Source organism: Castor canadensis, chromosome 16 (genome assembly GCF_047511655.1).
Source record: "Castor canadensis chromosome 16, mCasCan1.hap1v2, whole genome shotgun sequence".
Classification (NCBI taxonomy): Eukaryota; Metazoa; Chordata; class Mammalia; order Rodentia; family Castoridae; genus Castor; species Castor canadensis.
In genome coordinates, this window is record NC_133401.1 from 14,630,675 (window position 1) to 14,646,662 (window position 15,988).

At 51.2% G+C, this 15,988-nt stretch overlaps 2 protein-coding genes across 4 annotated transcripts in view; one reads left to right on the forward strand and one right to left on the reverse strand.

Moving 5' to 3' along the window:
• Positions 1-3,720, forward strand: part of Megf8 (multiple EGF like domains 8) — a 45,619-nt gene extending 41,899 nt beyond the window's left edge. The window contains exons 42-43 of the mRNA XM_074057284.1: positions 1,133-1,340; positions 2,487-3,720. Coding sequence (XP_073913385.1) covers positions 1,133-1,340; positions 2,487-2,671 — 393 coding nt within the window. The 3' untranslated portion in view covers positions 2,672-3,720. The remainder of the gene's footprint in view (positions 1-1,132; positions 1,341-2,486) is intronic.
• A 27-nt stretch (positions 3,721-3,747) lies between these two features.
• On the reverse strand, positions 3,748-6,015 carry Cnfn (cornifelin). Of its 3 annotated transcripts, none has more exons than XM_074057290.1 (5): positions 5,897-6,015; positions 5,170-5,291; positions 4,605-4,715; positions 4,066-4,202; positions 3,748-3,971 (listed from the first exon to the last, which is right to left on the reverse strand). In XM_074057290.1, exons 2-5 carry the CDS (start codon positions 5,204-5,206, stop codon positions 3,882-3,884), a joined length of 375 nt encoding a protein of 124 aa, XP_073913391.1. In that variant the 5' UTR covers positions 5,207-5,291; positions 5,897-6,015; the 3' UTR covers positions 3,748-3,881. The 3 variants fall into 3 exon arrangements, with proteins under 3 accessions (XP_073913391.1, XP_020027665.1, XP_020027666.1); XM_020172076.2 differs by having other exon boundaries at positions 5,170-5,352; positions 5,897-6,006; XM_020172077.2 differs by lacking the exon at positions 5,170-5,291 and having other exon boundaries at positions 5,897-6,008.
• Positions 6,016-15,988: the final 9,973 nt, after the last annotated feature.

Here is a 15,988-nt window from a genome sequence, read left to right on the forward strand (position 1 = left end):
TCACTCAGCTAAACACAACTGATGATAACAGGACAGGCAGAATTCTAGATCCGCAGAACTGTGTAATGCATGTGCAGGAATTTAGAATTTTTGTTTTTGAAATTTTATTTTTTGACTGGTCAAATCAGTGCATAAGGTGGACTTAACTGTACACTCTCAAGGTCAAAATTGAGAGCGACATGGGAGCTGCCTTATCTCCCTCCACCCCTGGATAAGAGGGTTGGGTGGGAGCTGGAGGTCTCTGTCCTCCTTTGGCCTTGACTCATTGTGTCTTTCTTACTGGGAGTGCTCAGCAATGTTCTCTGTACACCAGGTCCCAAGTTCAGCTAAGGATACGCAAGGTGTTGAACTTGAGAGCAAGGCTGGAACTCTCCAGTGTGGCCCTTGAGCAGCATGGGCTTTGCTCACCGTTTTCAGACTGAGCAATCGAGGACATTTTCATGGATGACTCTGGTCCTGTATGAGTTTTGCCTTGGGAGCTGACAGTAGCTACCCTCTGAGATGTGGCTATGAATTTGGCATTTATTGAGCACCATATGTTATCAGTGTGCTCAGCACATTACTGCTGTGTGTTTCATTTCTTGGAAAGACCAACAACCATGAAGTGGGAACTATGTCATCTCATTTTGTAGGTTAGAAACAAAGGGTTGTAGTCATCATTTGGCTGTCAAGTGACAGCTGCTGTTCGAACCCCAGCTGTCTGACCACCAGGCTGTTCTTCCTGGGGAAGAGCCCTTCACTCAGTGCAGGTTGCTGTGGCTGGGAACTGTCACAAGGGGACATGCAGAGCAGGCACAAGAAGCAGGGTGTTCAAACTGATTGCTGCTGAGAATAAGAGTTGACCAACTGGGGAGCTGGAGAGCAGTGGGTTGTGCCGGGCTGCTCTCACCTCTTGCTTCAGTCTGGATGCTGGTGAATGCAAGAGGCTCATGGTGGGGAAAGAAAGCCTGGGCACAGGAGACTAGAAGCCTGGGTTCTAGTCTGAGGGTGGCTGCCAACACTCTTAAGAACTTCAGGAAAAGGGGGCATTTTACCAAGGGCCTGTAGCCCTCAGACACTGCTAGGTGCTTGACATGAGCCTTCAAATCTTCCCAGCGTCACTATGGGGGTGTCTTGTTCTCCCATTTTGCAGATTTGGAAATTAAGTCTCTCGCCTAAGAACTCAGGGCTAATTAAGAAGCAAATTGGACTTTGGCTTTCCCTTGCCTCACACATCATCTCCAAAGACACTTCCCTTTCTAAGCCAATATCATGTGCCTGGGATCACCGACAGAAGGCTCTGTGCGGTTCCAAGTGCTGGGGACACAGCAGTAAACAAGTTTCCTGCCTTCCTGGAATTGGTAAGCCAGTGGGGTGTCTGGTAATAAATAAGGCATTATATTGGAAAGTGACCAGAAAAGGCGACAAAGGAAGGGAGTTGGCCCTTGCTGTTTAAGGTAAAATGGAAAGGGACGGCCTCTTTCAATAGATGACATGAACAGAAGTGAGGGAGTTCCAAGGTGAGACAACAGCCAGTGCAAAGGCCCTGTGGTAGAAGTGTGACCAGCATCTTAGAGAAACAACAGATCATGTGATTGAGATAGAGGGAGTAAGGGGGAGATGGGCAGAAGACTAGATCACAGACGATTAAGTGATGGATCCTGTAGGTGGTCCTCGGGCCGCACTGAGGACTCTAGCTCTCATTTTGTGGGGGATGGAGCCAGGGGGGGATTCTGAGCCCTGGAGGATGGGCTCTGAGTTAGTTGTTCACAGGATTCTTCTGTGGAAAAACCCAGTGGGGAAGCCACTGTTCTTCTTAGGGTTGAAGAGGAGGGTGGCTGGATCCAGGGAGCAGCAAAGCATGGAGAGGTGGTGAGATTATGGAGATGTTCTGGAAGCAGAGCCAACAGAATTTGCCAACAGCTTGGGTGCCATGTGAGCGAATGACATAATAAGGCGTCACCTATAAAGTTACTTCCCTTTTCTAAGCCAGTGTTGTCTGCCTGGGATCACCTGTAGTGGGCCCCACCCTGTTTCAGGTGCTGAGGACATAACAGATGGATCTTGCTATTTCCTGAGATGGGAAAGAATGCAGAAGGAGGCCAGGTGGGGGGGGGGCATCAGGAGCTAGGTTTGGGACATTGTTAAATTTGAGGTGGCTCTTAGCTATTCTAAGCAATGATGTCACTTGTCGATTATATGCACAGATCCATATAGAAAGATGAAGAAACAAGAATAATAGCAAATAATAGTAATATTGATATTGGAATAGTTATATTCTACATAATACAATAGTAACATAACAGCAATGAGTTACTGAGGTCACACTTTGCCCTGTCTGTCCCATCACTTATTCTCATAGTAGCTCTTTTGTTTTCTCTCCCTCCCTCCCTCTCTCTTCTTCCTTTTTCTTTTCTTTTTTCTCCTTCCTTCCTAACTTCCTTCCTTCCTTCCTTTTCTCTCTCCTTCCCCCTTCCCTTCCCTTCCCTTCCGTTTTCTTTTCACAGGGTCTTGCTATGTAGTCCAAGCTGTCCTCGAACTCTCCATCCTCCTGTCTCAGCCTCCTAAATACTGGAATTACAGATGCGTACCACTATGCCTGGCTATTCCAGTCGGTTTTTGGCATACTAAGGACTGTTGTCATCAGGCGCTGGTGGCTCACGTCTGTAATCCTATCTACTCAGGAAACTGAGATCGAAGGACTGTGGTTCAAAGCCAACCCTGGGCAAGTAGTTCTCAAGACCCTATCTCAAAAATACCTAACACAAAATAGGGCTGGTGGAAGTGGTAGAGTACCTTTCTAGCAAGCATGAGGCCCTGAGTTCAAACCCCAGCCCCCCCCAAACACACAAAAAAGACTGTTATCCACAGAGAAGAAAACCGGCACAGAAAGGTTTATGAATTCCTAATGTAACTCAGGTAGTAAGTGGCAAGAATCAAGATGGTATTCCAGGTCTGTTCCGTTTTGATACCTGAGTTTTCTCTAATCTGCTAGTTGCATTTGCAACAACTGTTACTGTTACAAAGGCTCCACTGGAAGTCAGTCAGCTGAGAGGCAAAAGAGCTAGCTGATCAGAAGATGGAGGACCTAGTGGACTATTGTCCTAAAGGATCATCTTACTGAAAGGCTGATTTAGGAACAATGATATAGGAGAAGGGTGATGCAAACTGGTGGGCCCCTCACAGTTGGGTGATTGTGGCCAGACGAGGCACATCTGATCTATCTATCTATCTATCTATCTATCTATCTATCTATCTATATTTTTTCCCCTTTTCACTTCTGGTGATCAAGCCCAGGACCTGGCACACACTAGGCAAGTTCACTACTATCCGGTCCTGAGAAGTCTGATCTTAATGCTTAACTTCATAAAATGGGTTAATTGGACTGGATGATCCTTAAGGAGTCCTTTTTAACTCCAGATAGGCTTAAGCTAGGCAGTTCTCCGCTTTGGAGACAAAAGTCCCCCAAACCTGTTAGAAGTGTGTGTAGTCCAAAAGTCCACGGGAATTGAAAGAGCAGGGAAGGGCGGTCCACTTTAGTTTCTGAGCTCTGCTGAGACTATCTTTCTAATTTTGCATGTGGACAGAACTTCAAAGAGGGCATTTGACCTTTGGAGGTTTTACTTGAATGGATGAGGACTGTCAGTCCCATCAAACACGGGACACCTCCATCCACACCTAGGCATTTTTCATGTGTCCCCATCTCTCTCATTAAACCTCCCTCTCCACCCAGATTCCTTCCTTGGGACAAAAAGGCAGTAGGCGGGGTTGGTTTTCAGGTTTTTATTGTGGGTGTATTTTTGGCGGTGGGACAGGGGCGGCGGGGCAGGCTCTCCCAGGAGAGGTCCCGGGGGGCCAGGCGTGACCAGCGGACTAGGAGGAGGAAGACGGCGGGAATGTCTTTACTCTCGTATCTTCAGTTCCCGCGCCATTTGACAGAGGGCGCAGGGCAGACAAAAGGTGAGGGCCGCCCAGTCGTGCCCGATGGAGCCCTAGAGGGTGGGAGAGAGAGGTCAGGAGCCCCGCTTGGAGTCCCAGGAGGCCACTCCCCAGCCCCTTGCCCCTGCGGTCCCCGGCGGCGCGCACCTGGATGCGGTAGCGCTCGCGCATGCCGGTGCGTAAAGAGTGCAGGCCTCCGGGCAGGTAGGGCGTGCAGCAGCACTCGCCGAAGTCGTCGGAGATGCGACAGGCGAGGCACAGCGGGGCGAAAGTGCCGCACAGACCTGGGCGGAGAAGGACGTGAAGCTCAGGCGCCGGGCCGAGGGCGCCTGCGGCCTCATCCGCCGCGGGGAGCGTGGCTGGCAGAGGGGCGTGGCTGGGAGAGGGGAGTGTGGCCCGATTTGGTGAGGGTCCCAGGCGGAAGGCCGCGGTGGAGGAAATGAAGAAGAGGTCCCAAGCCCAGGAGAATCAGGGTGGAGGAAGGGGGTCACAGCGAGGAAAGGGGAGGTCGCGTGTTGGAAAGTGTGAGGTCAGGGTTGGGGTCAGTTGGGGTCCCAGGCAGGGAAGAGGGTTAGAGAATGGGAATTGAGTATCCAAAGAAGGGAAGTGAGGTAGGATTCGTAGGGAGGGTCAAGGACGGGGTGGAGGTGATCTTCTCTCCCTACCGCCCCTCTCCTATCACTCACAGACGGGCATGTCGTTGCAGCAGTCCGTGAGGCCCGTGTGCCAGTCACTGAGCTGGGTCTGGTAGCAGGTGCTGGCGCATTGGGGCTGACTGGTCACTGGGTAGGACATGGCTGCGGAGGTGAAAGGAGAGGGTCATCAAGCAGCCTGGCAGGGCCTCTTGGGTCCCAGTGCTCCTGCCACTCTTTCCTCTGCCTAGCAGTCTGGGCAGGGCCACCAGGCTGCCCACTGAAGGACACCACTCCACCTCCCCTTTCGCTTCTGCCACATCTGGGGATTAACACCCCAGTCTGTCCCTGTTGCCGCTGCTAAATCCACATCTGGTTGCGCTGGGGTTGGGGTTGGGGGACTCCTGCAGGTTGGAGGAAGGTGAGCATCACATCTGGGCAGGGCCTGGACATGCTGCCTCCTCCTGCACATCTGGGCTTGGGATGCTGGGTTCCAGCATTTCAGGGGTCTCTGGGGTGGAAACAGGTGCCATTTCTCTTCAAAGCCAGGGTGCCCAGGGGAGGGAGGCAGACAGGTTCCGGGTCCCGGGAGGGCCGCTGGTCCATCCAGCTGTCCCACCTTTGCCTTTCACGGTGTCGTGCATCTCATACTGCATTTCGCTGGCCCTGAGGAGGTGGCGGTGTGGACGACGGAGGTGGCTGCAGTAACAGCGGCGGAGTCTGTCCAAGGGACGCTGGATACTGGGGAGGGGAGGGTAAGGGACTGGGGCACTGGGACACTGGGCTGTCTGGGGGAGGGGAGCTGGGGAGAAAGAGGCCAAGTCAGCCTGCTGGCTGGAATCAATCTGGGATGGGTAGGGTGGGGGCGAGAAACTCGCCCATCTCTTTAAAGCTGCCCGACACACCCCAGAGGAATCCCTCAGAGCATAGGCAGAGCTGGAGAGAGAGAGAAAGAGAGCAAGAGACAGAAATAAGCAGAGACAAGGAGAGAGAGCTCAGAGCCAGGTGCCCACAGAGGTGCATGCTGCCAGTAATGCCACAAGCACCCAGCACTTTGACTCCTCTGTTAGCCCATTTCACAGAAGGAACAGCAAGGCTCCGAGAGGTGAAGAGAAATGCCACACGTCTAGTGGTCCAAGCTAAGGAGGCTAAAAGAGGGGATGCTGAGCCTCGGGCTTGCCAAAATCAATCCAGTGCCACTCAGGTTGAGAAGGCAGGACTCAGGACTCTGAAAAGACAGACTGTCAAAGAGGTGAAACAGATGTGAGTGGGGTGGAGTGGAGGGAAAACAGAGAGGAGGTGCCCGGCATCAAAGCAGAAGGCTTTAGGAAGGGAGGTGCTCCTACCTGCAGGCCCACGGTGTGGTGGTGGAGACAGATGTGGGTGACACGGCACTGAGTTCTCAATCTCAGGCTAGGAGCTGCTTATATGGGCCAGGCCACTGGGCTGAGGGCGGGGCTCTGACAGAGGTGCTCAGGGAGCCAAGCCGGTCTGGCTGACCCTCTTCCCCCCACTGGGATTTCCCGCCCTCCCTTTCCATTCCCCAACCCCCACTTCTCCCTAGCCTCACCTCCCAGGACGAGGAAATAGTGTGTGTGTGCCGGTTGGGTGGGGGGTGGGGGGATCAGGGGGTCAGGATGAGGACATGGGGATGGAGAGAGAAACTGGAGTTGGAAGAGATAGAGACAGACAGGTGGGGATAGAGGGAAGGTGAGGGGTGCGGCTGGGTCCTCCTGCTGAGACCTAAAGAGGGTGAAACAGAGATGGGGAGGGAGTAGGGGACAAGGAGACAGCAGAGAGGCAGGGAAGTGGCGAATGGGAGGGAGGGAGTGAGAAGGAGATTCGGAGACAAAGAGAGACAGGAAAACAGAGATGACGAAAGATGCCGAGAGACCAAGAGGCTTAAAGATCTGGGAAGAAATAACCAAAAGGGAAGCCAGGACTGGGAGAGGAGAAGCCCAGAGAGGGAAAGAGGAGGAGGGCAGGTGGAGTCAGTGCAGCAGAGGATCAGGAAAGGGGAGAGGAGAGGACGGGCAGGTAGGGTGGTGCAGGAGGGAGCACAGAGCGGAGCGCCCTTAGAGACTCCCTCCTCAGGCTTAGACCTGGCCACTTCTCCAGGATCAGGCCGTGTGTGCAGTGTGTTCTGGGGAGCAATTCCAGTGGGGAATCGCTCTACTCCGAATTGGGAAGGGAAGATGCTAGGACTGAGAAGTGAACTGAAGGTCAGGGATGTGTCTGGGGCTTGATAAAACAGAAGATGGGAAGAAGATGGCCTGGACCCCAGGGTCTGAGGGAGGAGGGCTGGGGTCTGGCCCCTGGGTCTGAGAGAGGAGGGCTGAGGGTCTCTGGAATTCTGGGCCTGAGGAAGGAGGAGTAGGGTCTGGACGCCTGAGTCTGAAGGAGGAGACTGGGGCCTTGACCCCTGAGTCACCTAGGCTAGGCTGTGCATCCCTGGGTCCTCAGAGTCTGAACTGCTGGACTCCAGGGAAGGAGCTGGGGATTGGATGCCTGATTCACCAAAGTTTCCCCCCAACAGGCCTGACGGGGTTGGAGGTGACTCAATGGGGAAGCGGCATTAGAGCTGGGTGAGGTCCCCAGCACGGGTGTCACCCCAAAAATGTAGGAGGCACAGAAAATTTGGGTGTCACCTGTAGAGAAGGTGGTGTCATCACTCCACTGGGTATGGATATGGGGTGACAGCAGTGGTTCACCTGCTGGCCTGGGATCACAGCTTTCCTCCCCAACGCCCAACACACCAGGACCCACGCCTTGGTCTCTGGCACCATCCAGGTGGCTGGCTCTCTCTGTCCCCAGACCTATGGGGGCAGTGCTCTTCATCTTGCCTGTGCATGTCTGTCACTTGTGTGGTAGCCTGCGTATGTGACAGCCTTCCCCTCATTTCTGTATCTTTGTCTCGTTTTTCCTCATCCCTTCGTCTCTGCAGATCTCTGGATCCATCTCCCCATTTCTCTTGGTTTTTCTACTCCTCAGCTCTGTGTCTGTGTGTCCTGGAGTCTCTCAGGTTTTCTCTCATCTCTCCCGCTCTCCAGGTTTGCCCCATGGAGGCAGCCACCGGAAGCCTTCCCCCCAGCTGGCAAGACTATAGGCTGCAGGTGACTCACCGGCCAGTCAGATCTGAGGACCCCAGGGCTTCCAAGATGATAATCTAACTAAGTTTCTGCTCCTGATACAGCCTGGGGGCCCCAGTTAGATACAGCTACTCATGTAGATAACAAAACCAGGGCTGCTTTGAGGTTGCCTTCTTGGGGCTGAGGAGAACAGGGAGCAGGAAGAAGCAGGCCTGATGGACTGAGGAGTGCCCTGTCCCAGCCACTGGGCATCTGGGTTTTGTCTCCTTCAAATGGGATTGTCAGATAGTATATAGGATGCTTGGTTCAAATGGAATTTCAGATAAATAATGAATATATTTTTAGCGTTAGTATGTTCCATGAACACACTTACACTAAAAAGACATTTGGGGGCCGGGCATGGTGGTATATACTTATACCAGCACTTTGGAAACTGAGGCAAGAGGTTTGCAAGTTCAAGGACAGCCTGGGCAACTTAGTTAGGCCCTGTGTCAAAATGAAAAATGGAGCCAGCTGCTGGTGGCTCATGCCTGTAATCCTAGCTACTCAGGAGGCAGAGATCAGGAGGATTGCAATTTGAAGCTAGTCCCATGCACATAGTTTGAGAGACCCTATCTCAAAAAACCCCAACACAATAAAGGACTGGTGGAGTGGCTCAAGTGGTAGAGTGCCTGCCTAGCAATTATCAAGCCCTGAGTTCAAACCCCAGTACCCCTCCCCAACAAAAAAAAAGAGGGCTGGAAAGGAAGCTCTAGCACGTGTGAGACCTTGGGTTCCATCCCCAGCCTGTAAAAATAATTAATTAATTATCTGAAATTCAAATTGAATGTACTTCTTGTAATTTTTTTTTTTAAATGGTACTGGGGGTTAAACTCAGGGCCTACACCTTGAGCCACTCACCAGACCTATTTTTGTGACAAGTTGTTTTTTGAGCTAGTCTCTCAAACTATTTGCCGTGGCTGGCTTTGAATCTTGATCCTCCAGAGCAGCTAGGATTACAGGCGTGAGCCACCGGTGCCTGGCCTTCTTATATTTTTATTTGCCAAATCTGGAACCCTATTTTTAAACAGAGAGGAATTCAGGGTTGTGGTCTTGTTTCCCCAAAACTCAGGAGTCCAGGTTCCAGTCCCCTTCCTCCTGTCCCTAACATTGGGTTGGGGGGGAGGTGTCCAGCCCGCTGCTCCCTCAGCACCCTAGAGTCCAAGCTTCCAGCCCCTCTCTCCCCAGAATCCAGACATCCACCTCTAAGCCCAGTTGCCCAACTTGAATTTCATAAGGCAGGTTGTGCCATCCCATCCACTGGCCCTGGTGGAACCGGTCTGGCTAAGCAGACAAGTATGGCCCCCTTTTCCATTCTAAACCTACTGTTTCCTTGAGGGCCTGCCTAGAAGAACAGGAGGGACACAGGGAGCTTTGGGTGTGTCACTGTGTCTGGTTTAGTTATGTTGTATCTCTGTGTGTGGTTGTGTGACTGTGGGGACTGTCACATCCGTCTCTTCTTCTGTGGTCTGCAGTGTGACACGCGTGAAGGATGTTTCTACTTGTGTATCGTGTTGGATGCCTGTTTAGGAATGTTCTATTAATGTGGCTTTGACTGGATGAAGGCAGCAATTATTTACGGATGGGGACCTGTATGTGATATGCTTTGGAGCCAGAAATCTTGGGTTCGAATCCTTACTGCTTCTTACTGACTCCAAAACCTTGGGCAAGTCACCAAATTTCTCTGCACCACAATTTTCCCATCTGTAAAATGGGTTGTTACAAATAGAGTTGTTGAGAATGTTAAGTGAGTTGAATTAATTCATGTGAAGAGTTTAGAATTGTGGCTAATATTAAATTTATTTAATTAATTAAATTATTTATTTATTTTACCGTATAGGGGTTTGAACTCAGGGCCTATACTTTGAGCCACTGCACCAGCCCTTTTTTGTGATGGGTTTTTCAAGATAGGGTCTCGAAAACTATTTTCCCAGGCTGCTTTGAACCGTGATCCTCCTGATTTCTGCTTCCTGAATAGCTAGGATTACAGGCGTGAACCACTAGCACCTGGCTAAAAGGCACACTTTTTTTTTGACAGCACTGAGGTTTTGAGCTCAGGGGCCTGCCTTTGCTAGACAGGTGTTCTACCACTTGAGCCAAATTCGCTCAACCTTTCTGCTTTAGTTATTTTTTCCAATAGGGTCTCACTTTTATGCTCGGGCCAGCCTGGACTTCAGTCCTCCTATTTACCTCTCCTGTGTACTGGGATGACAGGTGTGTACCACCACACCTAGCATATTAGTTGAGATGGGGTTGGGGGGGGTCTCACTAACTTTTTGTCTGGGCTGGCCTTGAACCCTGATCCTCTGAATCTCTGCCTCCTGAGTAGGTGAGATTACAGATGTAAGCCACTGTACTCTGTAGGAAACATTTTGCTTGTGATGGCGATGGTTATGATGTGTTCTGCTAGGTACTGGGGATACAGTAGTAAACAAAACCATGCACCTTTGCTCATGCTCTTTTTAGCAGGGACTGGATCACTGGCTTATCAGTGGCTGGGCATATCACTGAGTAGCTGGGGTGTCTGTTTTGCATGTGGATATTTCTATCGTTGCACACAATTCTAGGATTGTGTGCTTTCATTTTTGTTTGTGCTCAGATGCAATTATAATTGCGATCTGTGTGTACCTGATTATGTGGGTACAAAAGCAGATCACGGGCTGGGATGTGTGGCTTCCACTGGCAGAGCGCCTACTTTGCAAGCATGAAGACCTGAGTTCAAACCCCAGTACCACCAAAACAAGAAAACAAAAAACCCAATAGCTGGGCGCTGGTGGCTTATGCCTGTAATCCTAGCTACTCAGGAGGCAGAGATCAGGAGGATTGTGGTTCGAAGCCAGCCTGGGCAAATAGTTTACGAGACCCTGTCTCAAAAATACCCATCACAGGGCTGGCAGAGTGGCTCAGATGATAGAGTGCCTTCCTAGCAAGTGTGAGGCCCTGAGTTCAAACATCAGCACCCCTAAAAAAAAAAGATAAAAAAATTACCCATCACAAAAAAAAAGGGCTGGTGAAGTGGCTCAAGGTGTAGGCCCTGAGTTCAAACTTCAGTACAGCAAAAAAAAAAAAAAAAAAAGGAAAGAAAATCAATAAATCACCAAAAAACCCAAAAACCCCCAAAATAGATCACACTCAACACATGCTATGAAGGGCATGTATTGAGTGTGATCTTGTATTTCCAACTCTGAGGTGCTGAGAGAATGCCTGTGTTTGGAGCCTTAAGAAACCCGTTCTCAGCCCCCAGGCAACTCCATGTCCCACAGGTGACCCTGGGAGGCTGACTTCTTCCAAAATGAACCTCAGTTTCTTCCCAATGGGATGGTGGCTCAGTGGCTTTAGGAGAAACACAAGAGTGAAAGGGGAGGTAAGAGGAGACTGTGAGGCCAGGGAGAGGCTGAGAAATGTGATGGTGACACAGAGGGAGATGGTGGGGGAGGGACAGAGGAAAAGCTGTATGGAAAGATGTGGATGTTTGTCCATCCATCCCATATGCATTTGCTGAACTCCTGTGACGTGTCAGGGCCTGGACGGGGCATCAGTTCAAGATCTAGGGTAAAGGAGAGCAATCCAGAGAGAGGAAGGCCCACCAGGAAGCTGTTGTTGTCCCAGGGTGGCCCCCCTGTGTCCATGATGGACCAGAATGCAGTGACGGGTCTGAGTGACGGAGGTGAGGAGATGGGGAGGAAGAGGGAGGGCCTTGCTTGTCCCCATCAGCCCTGAGGCCTCATCTGTCCAGGTCAAAGAACAAAGTCTGCAAGGGAAAGGCCCCTCCCAGGTTGGGGGCGCCCCCATGAATCATTTTCTTATCATCTCCTAATGGCTAATGACATACCTACCTTGTCCTAATCACTATTTTTGATCCCAACCCCATAGCAAGAAAAAGGTTGGACAAGCCGGGATCATGGAGTCAGGGAGGAAATATGTGGAAGTCCCCATCCTTGGTCCTGCCTCCCCTAGGACCCAGCACCTCTCCCAGGAATCTCAACTCTGACTCTCTCCTTTCGTCTGACCTTTCTGGGCCTGTGTTTATCTCCTTGTCTGCCTGTTTATCTCTTTGCCTTCATCTGTGTTTTGGCTTCTCCTGTCTCTTTACGTCCGTTATCTTCTTTTTTACATCTATACCTTGATTCTCCTGCACTGGACCTCAATTTTCTCACTTGTAAAACGGGGATAATAATAATAATAATCCAATCTCTTAGCACTGAGATGAGGAAGACATGAAACAATTACATAAAATGATTAGCAAAGAACCCAGGCCACAGTAAATTCAGTTCAAGAGAGCTATAATTATTGTTTTATTACTTTTATCTCCCCACTGATACTATGTTTTCCTTGCTGTCTCCACGTCAGTCTCAAGTCTCCTCCCCTTCTGAGTTCCTTTTCTTCCCTCTCGATCTCCAGTCAGGGCTCCACCTCTCGACTCGGAACAGACGCCTGGGGGCAAGGCTGGTTCCAATCCCATAAATAGACTCATAACATCCTGAACCCCAAATCTGTCATCCCTGGGCAGGCCAGTGACTCGGAATCCAGGAGTTCAGGATCTTCCTGAACTCAGCTCCAACCTCTGAGGTTCCCAGCCGTCTCGTCCCTCAGACCCAGAAGTCCCCAATCCTTCCCTCGGGTTCTAAGTCCCTGCTCCTTCCGGATCAAGGAGTCTGGGCTCAAGTTCCTACTCAAGACCCAAAGGTCAGGTTAGCAAACAGCTCAGAAGAGCATCGCCGAGTACCCTACTCATGGCCTTCCTGCCCGCAGCACGATTCCTTCCGTCTTCCCAGAGGCGGGGCTGGCACGCGAAGCACGCATCCGGGATCTAGCTGCGATAAGATGCCCATGACGTCAATCACTGTCATCCAGCCAATAAACATCCGCAGTCCACTCAAGGCGCTTTCCCGGGAGGGCGGAGCCTCAACCCAAGTCGGACGGCAATAGGGTCTGGGAGACGCCAGTCTCTGCCAGTCCGCCAATAGATGGAGAACCTGCCGAGTCAACATCCAAGTTGACTCCGCAGAGGCGCAAGAGGGGCTCGCAAGGCAGCCAGTTCTGCGGGTCTGGCTGGGTAAAGCCCTTTCCAGAATGACCGGTATTGGGGTTCTGGACGTAGCTCTGACGGGAAGCAGAGGGGCTTGTGATGAAGGGAAGCGCTCAGAACGCATTTTGCTTTATTGGAGAACTGAGTCCAGGGATGCACGATCCATCCTTTCGTCCCACCCGAAGCCTGATTCTCATCTTCCCCTGCCTGTCCTGCTCGTCCATCTGTCCAGCCCTTCCTGCGCTCATTCCCTCACTCACGATTCCCGTGTATAGTCGCTCACTCACCGTTCACTCCCTCAGCAACCCATTGCTTAAACATTTCCCGAGGCTTCCGGTGTGCCAGGCCTGGTTCTGGGCCATGGTGGAGACCGAGATGAGTCAGACCCGGGCATGGCCCTGGAGGAGCCCGGGTCAGACTGGGGTGTGAAGGGGCAGGGACAATACGACAGATTTTTGGGGTTGTTCCGGTAGGGAAAGGATTTCCAGAGGAGGGGCCATTGGAGCTGGATCTTGGATGAGCACCAGATGCCAGGCAAAGGTGAAAAGGTGATGCAGGAGCATTACTGTGTGCAGGTGGCCAGGTGGCCCATCATGTCACCAAGAGGGGCGCTGTAAGACTGGAAGGAGAGAGGAGGTGGGCAGAGGCAGGACCGTAGAGCTTGGAATTTCCCCTGGTGGTAAGGGTAGTTGAGTAGCCATGTACTGGGTTAGAGCAGGGGTGGGCCGGGTCAGAGCTGGAAGAATGAAATCAAAAACCTAAATAGCCTAGGAGGCGGCTCTGGTCTGGGCCTGGCAGGAGAGGGTGGAGCCTGGATCAGGGATGAGGCTGAAGGGAAAAGGCTGAGATTCAGGAGGCAAAGAACAGGAGATGGGGTTGATGGGGTATGGCATGAAGGTACGGGACAAGATCCAGAACGCTTGTCCATCTTAGGCTGCTATCACTGAGATGGGAACGGAAAAGAGGAGGTTTGACAGAGATGAGCTAGGGGTCCCTGGGAGCAAGATGGGGAGCTGTGTGTGGATCTGGGTCCTTGGAATTCTGGGCCATGGCTCCATCCCCCATTGAAAGGTCCTTGACTTAGAACTCTGTAATCTCAGCATTTGGAAAGTGGGGACAGGAGAATTGAGATCTTTATGTATTGTTTTGGGGGGGATAGTTACTGGGGCTTGAACTCAGGGGCCTCTTAAACCACTCTGCTAGCCCTTTTTTGTGTTGGGTATTTTTGAGGTAGAGTTTCACAAACTATTTGCCTGGGCTGGCTTCAAATCCCAACAGAATGGAAATCTTGAGGCCAGCTTGCTACACAGTAAGACATTGTCTCAAAAAACCAAAAGAAAAAGGAGAGAGAGAGAGAGAGACAGAGAGAGAGAGGAAGGAGTGGGGGAGGGAGAGAACAGACAGATGGACACACTTACCAGGTGAATGAGGACTTCTCCCACCCCCACACAAAAACTGCTCTTTTGTGCTTTTGTGTCTTCGGTTTCTCCCTTTCTGACACCACTAAAACATGTTCCATCACCTCTAAACACACACAACCCTGCATCAAAGCAATCAGGAATTACCATTTTTTTCCTTTAATGGTACTGGGATTTGAACTCAGGGCCTCAAACTTGCTAGGCAGGCATTCTAACACCCCCCCAGGCCTTTTATTTGCTTTAGTTTTTTTTACAGCTAGGGTCTTGTGGATTTTTTTTTTTTTTTCAGAACTGGGGCTTGAACTCAGGGCCTACACCTTGAGCCACTCCACCAGCCCTTTTTTGTGAAGAGTTTTTTTGAGATAGGGTTTCTCAAACTATTTGCCCAGGCTGGCTTCAAGCATCGATCCTCCTGATCTGTGCCTCCTGAGTAGCTAGGATTACAGGCGTGAGCCATGGGCTCCCATCTGGGTCTTGTTTTTTTGCCTCAAACTGCACTTCTACCTATGCCTTCTGCATGGCTGGGATTACAGGTGTGCACCACCACACCTGGGCATGAATTAACTGTCATCCCTTTTACCGCTACAGACTTGTGGTACCCAGTGGCTCAGTCCCTTACCTTCCACTGCCTCTTCAGCCCACCACATCTGGCTTCCCATCTCTCATGGTTCTATAAGAGCTCTGGACAAGGTTCCCCTAGGCCATCTGCTCATTGCTGAGGCCTGAGAATAACATTTCAGTCCTCATCTGTCATGGACCACGAAGTTCCACTGAAACTCCCTTCACTTTACAACCTTCTCTTTTCTGGTTTGCTTCTTCCTTCTCTAGCACTGGCCTCCCACTCCTCACCCCTCCACAGGGGTGTCAGGGCTCTGTTCTGGCCCTCCTCTACTCCCACCTGTTCACTCTTTCTGGAAAGGTTCCAGTACCTTGGCTCCAACCAGAAGCGATCACCCACATTGCTCTCCTATGGTCCTTTGGAGTGTCTCATCCAGAAACAGCTCTGAGCATCACCCCTCCCCCCCCACTCCCTCATATACATATGTCTCCTCTCAGTGAACAGATAGCATCACTGTCCACCTGTTCCCCTGGTCAGACCCAACTATCATCCTTGTCACCTTGCTCTCCTGTAACCTCATCCCTAACCTAAATCTTATTCTTGCAACCTCAGTTATGGCTATGGGATGCTCTGCCTGCACCTCTACCCTCAAGGCCTCTGTCCCAATACTGACTTTGCCTTCCCTTGTCCCTAGCCCCTTTCTTTGCCTCCAGGGCTCCAGATGGTCCCTTTCAGTTCACCCCCCAATGTCCCAGCAGGCACTGCCCTTCAGCACCTGGAATTGACCCCATCCCTAGCTCTTTTCTGCTTGAGTCCTTCTATGGCTTCCCATAGAACCGTCCCTAGCTCTTTTCTGCTTGAGTCCTTCTATGGCTTCCCATAGAACTATAGCCATAGCTGAAATTGTACTCCAGGCCTTGTAGGATCTGCTGCAGTCTCATGTAGTCACTCCTTACTTTACACTTGAACTGGAACTGAGGCCTTGCTCACTCCCTACACGCTGTCATAGCCTGGCATGTTTTTCTGCCTAGCAAGTTTGTGCTCCTCCTTTAAGGCTGATCACTTCCTCTGTGAAGCGCTCCTGACAGCCACCCCACAGAACCACTGAACCCAGGACCAGAAGGTTCTGAGAGCAGGCCCGGGGTTTGAACCATTTCACTCTAACCCCAGGACCTACAAGGGGCCAGGCCTCCAGAGTTGGTGGAGGGACTGTCACAGATGGGCAGAACCTGCACTTTCAGGATTTGGGGCGACCAGTTTGTTTGTGGTTTCCTGCTAACTTTCTCCAGTTCTGTGGATAGTTT

What these genes read in the sequence shown, in the direction of transcription:
- Cnfn (XM_074057290.1), bottom strand. Translation starts at nt 5,206, where the DNA reads ATGCAGTATGAGATGCACGACACCGTGAAAGGCAAAG. An exon ending in CGACACCGTGAAAGGCAAAG is followed by an intron (nt 4,716 to 5,169) that starts GTGGGACAGCTG and finishes TCACCTCCGCAG; the next exon opens with CCATGTCCTACCCAGTGACC. An exon ending in CTGCAACGACATGCCCGTCT is followed by an intron (nt 4,203 to 4,604) that starts GTGAGTGATAGG and finishes TTCTCCGCCCAG; the next exon opens with GTCTGTGCGGCACTTTCGCC.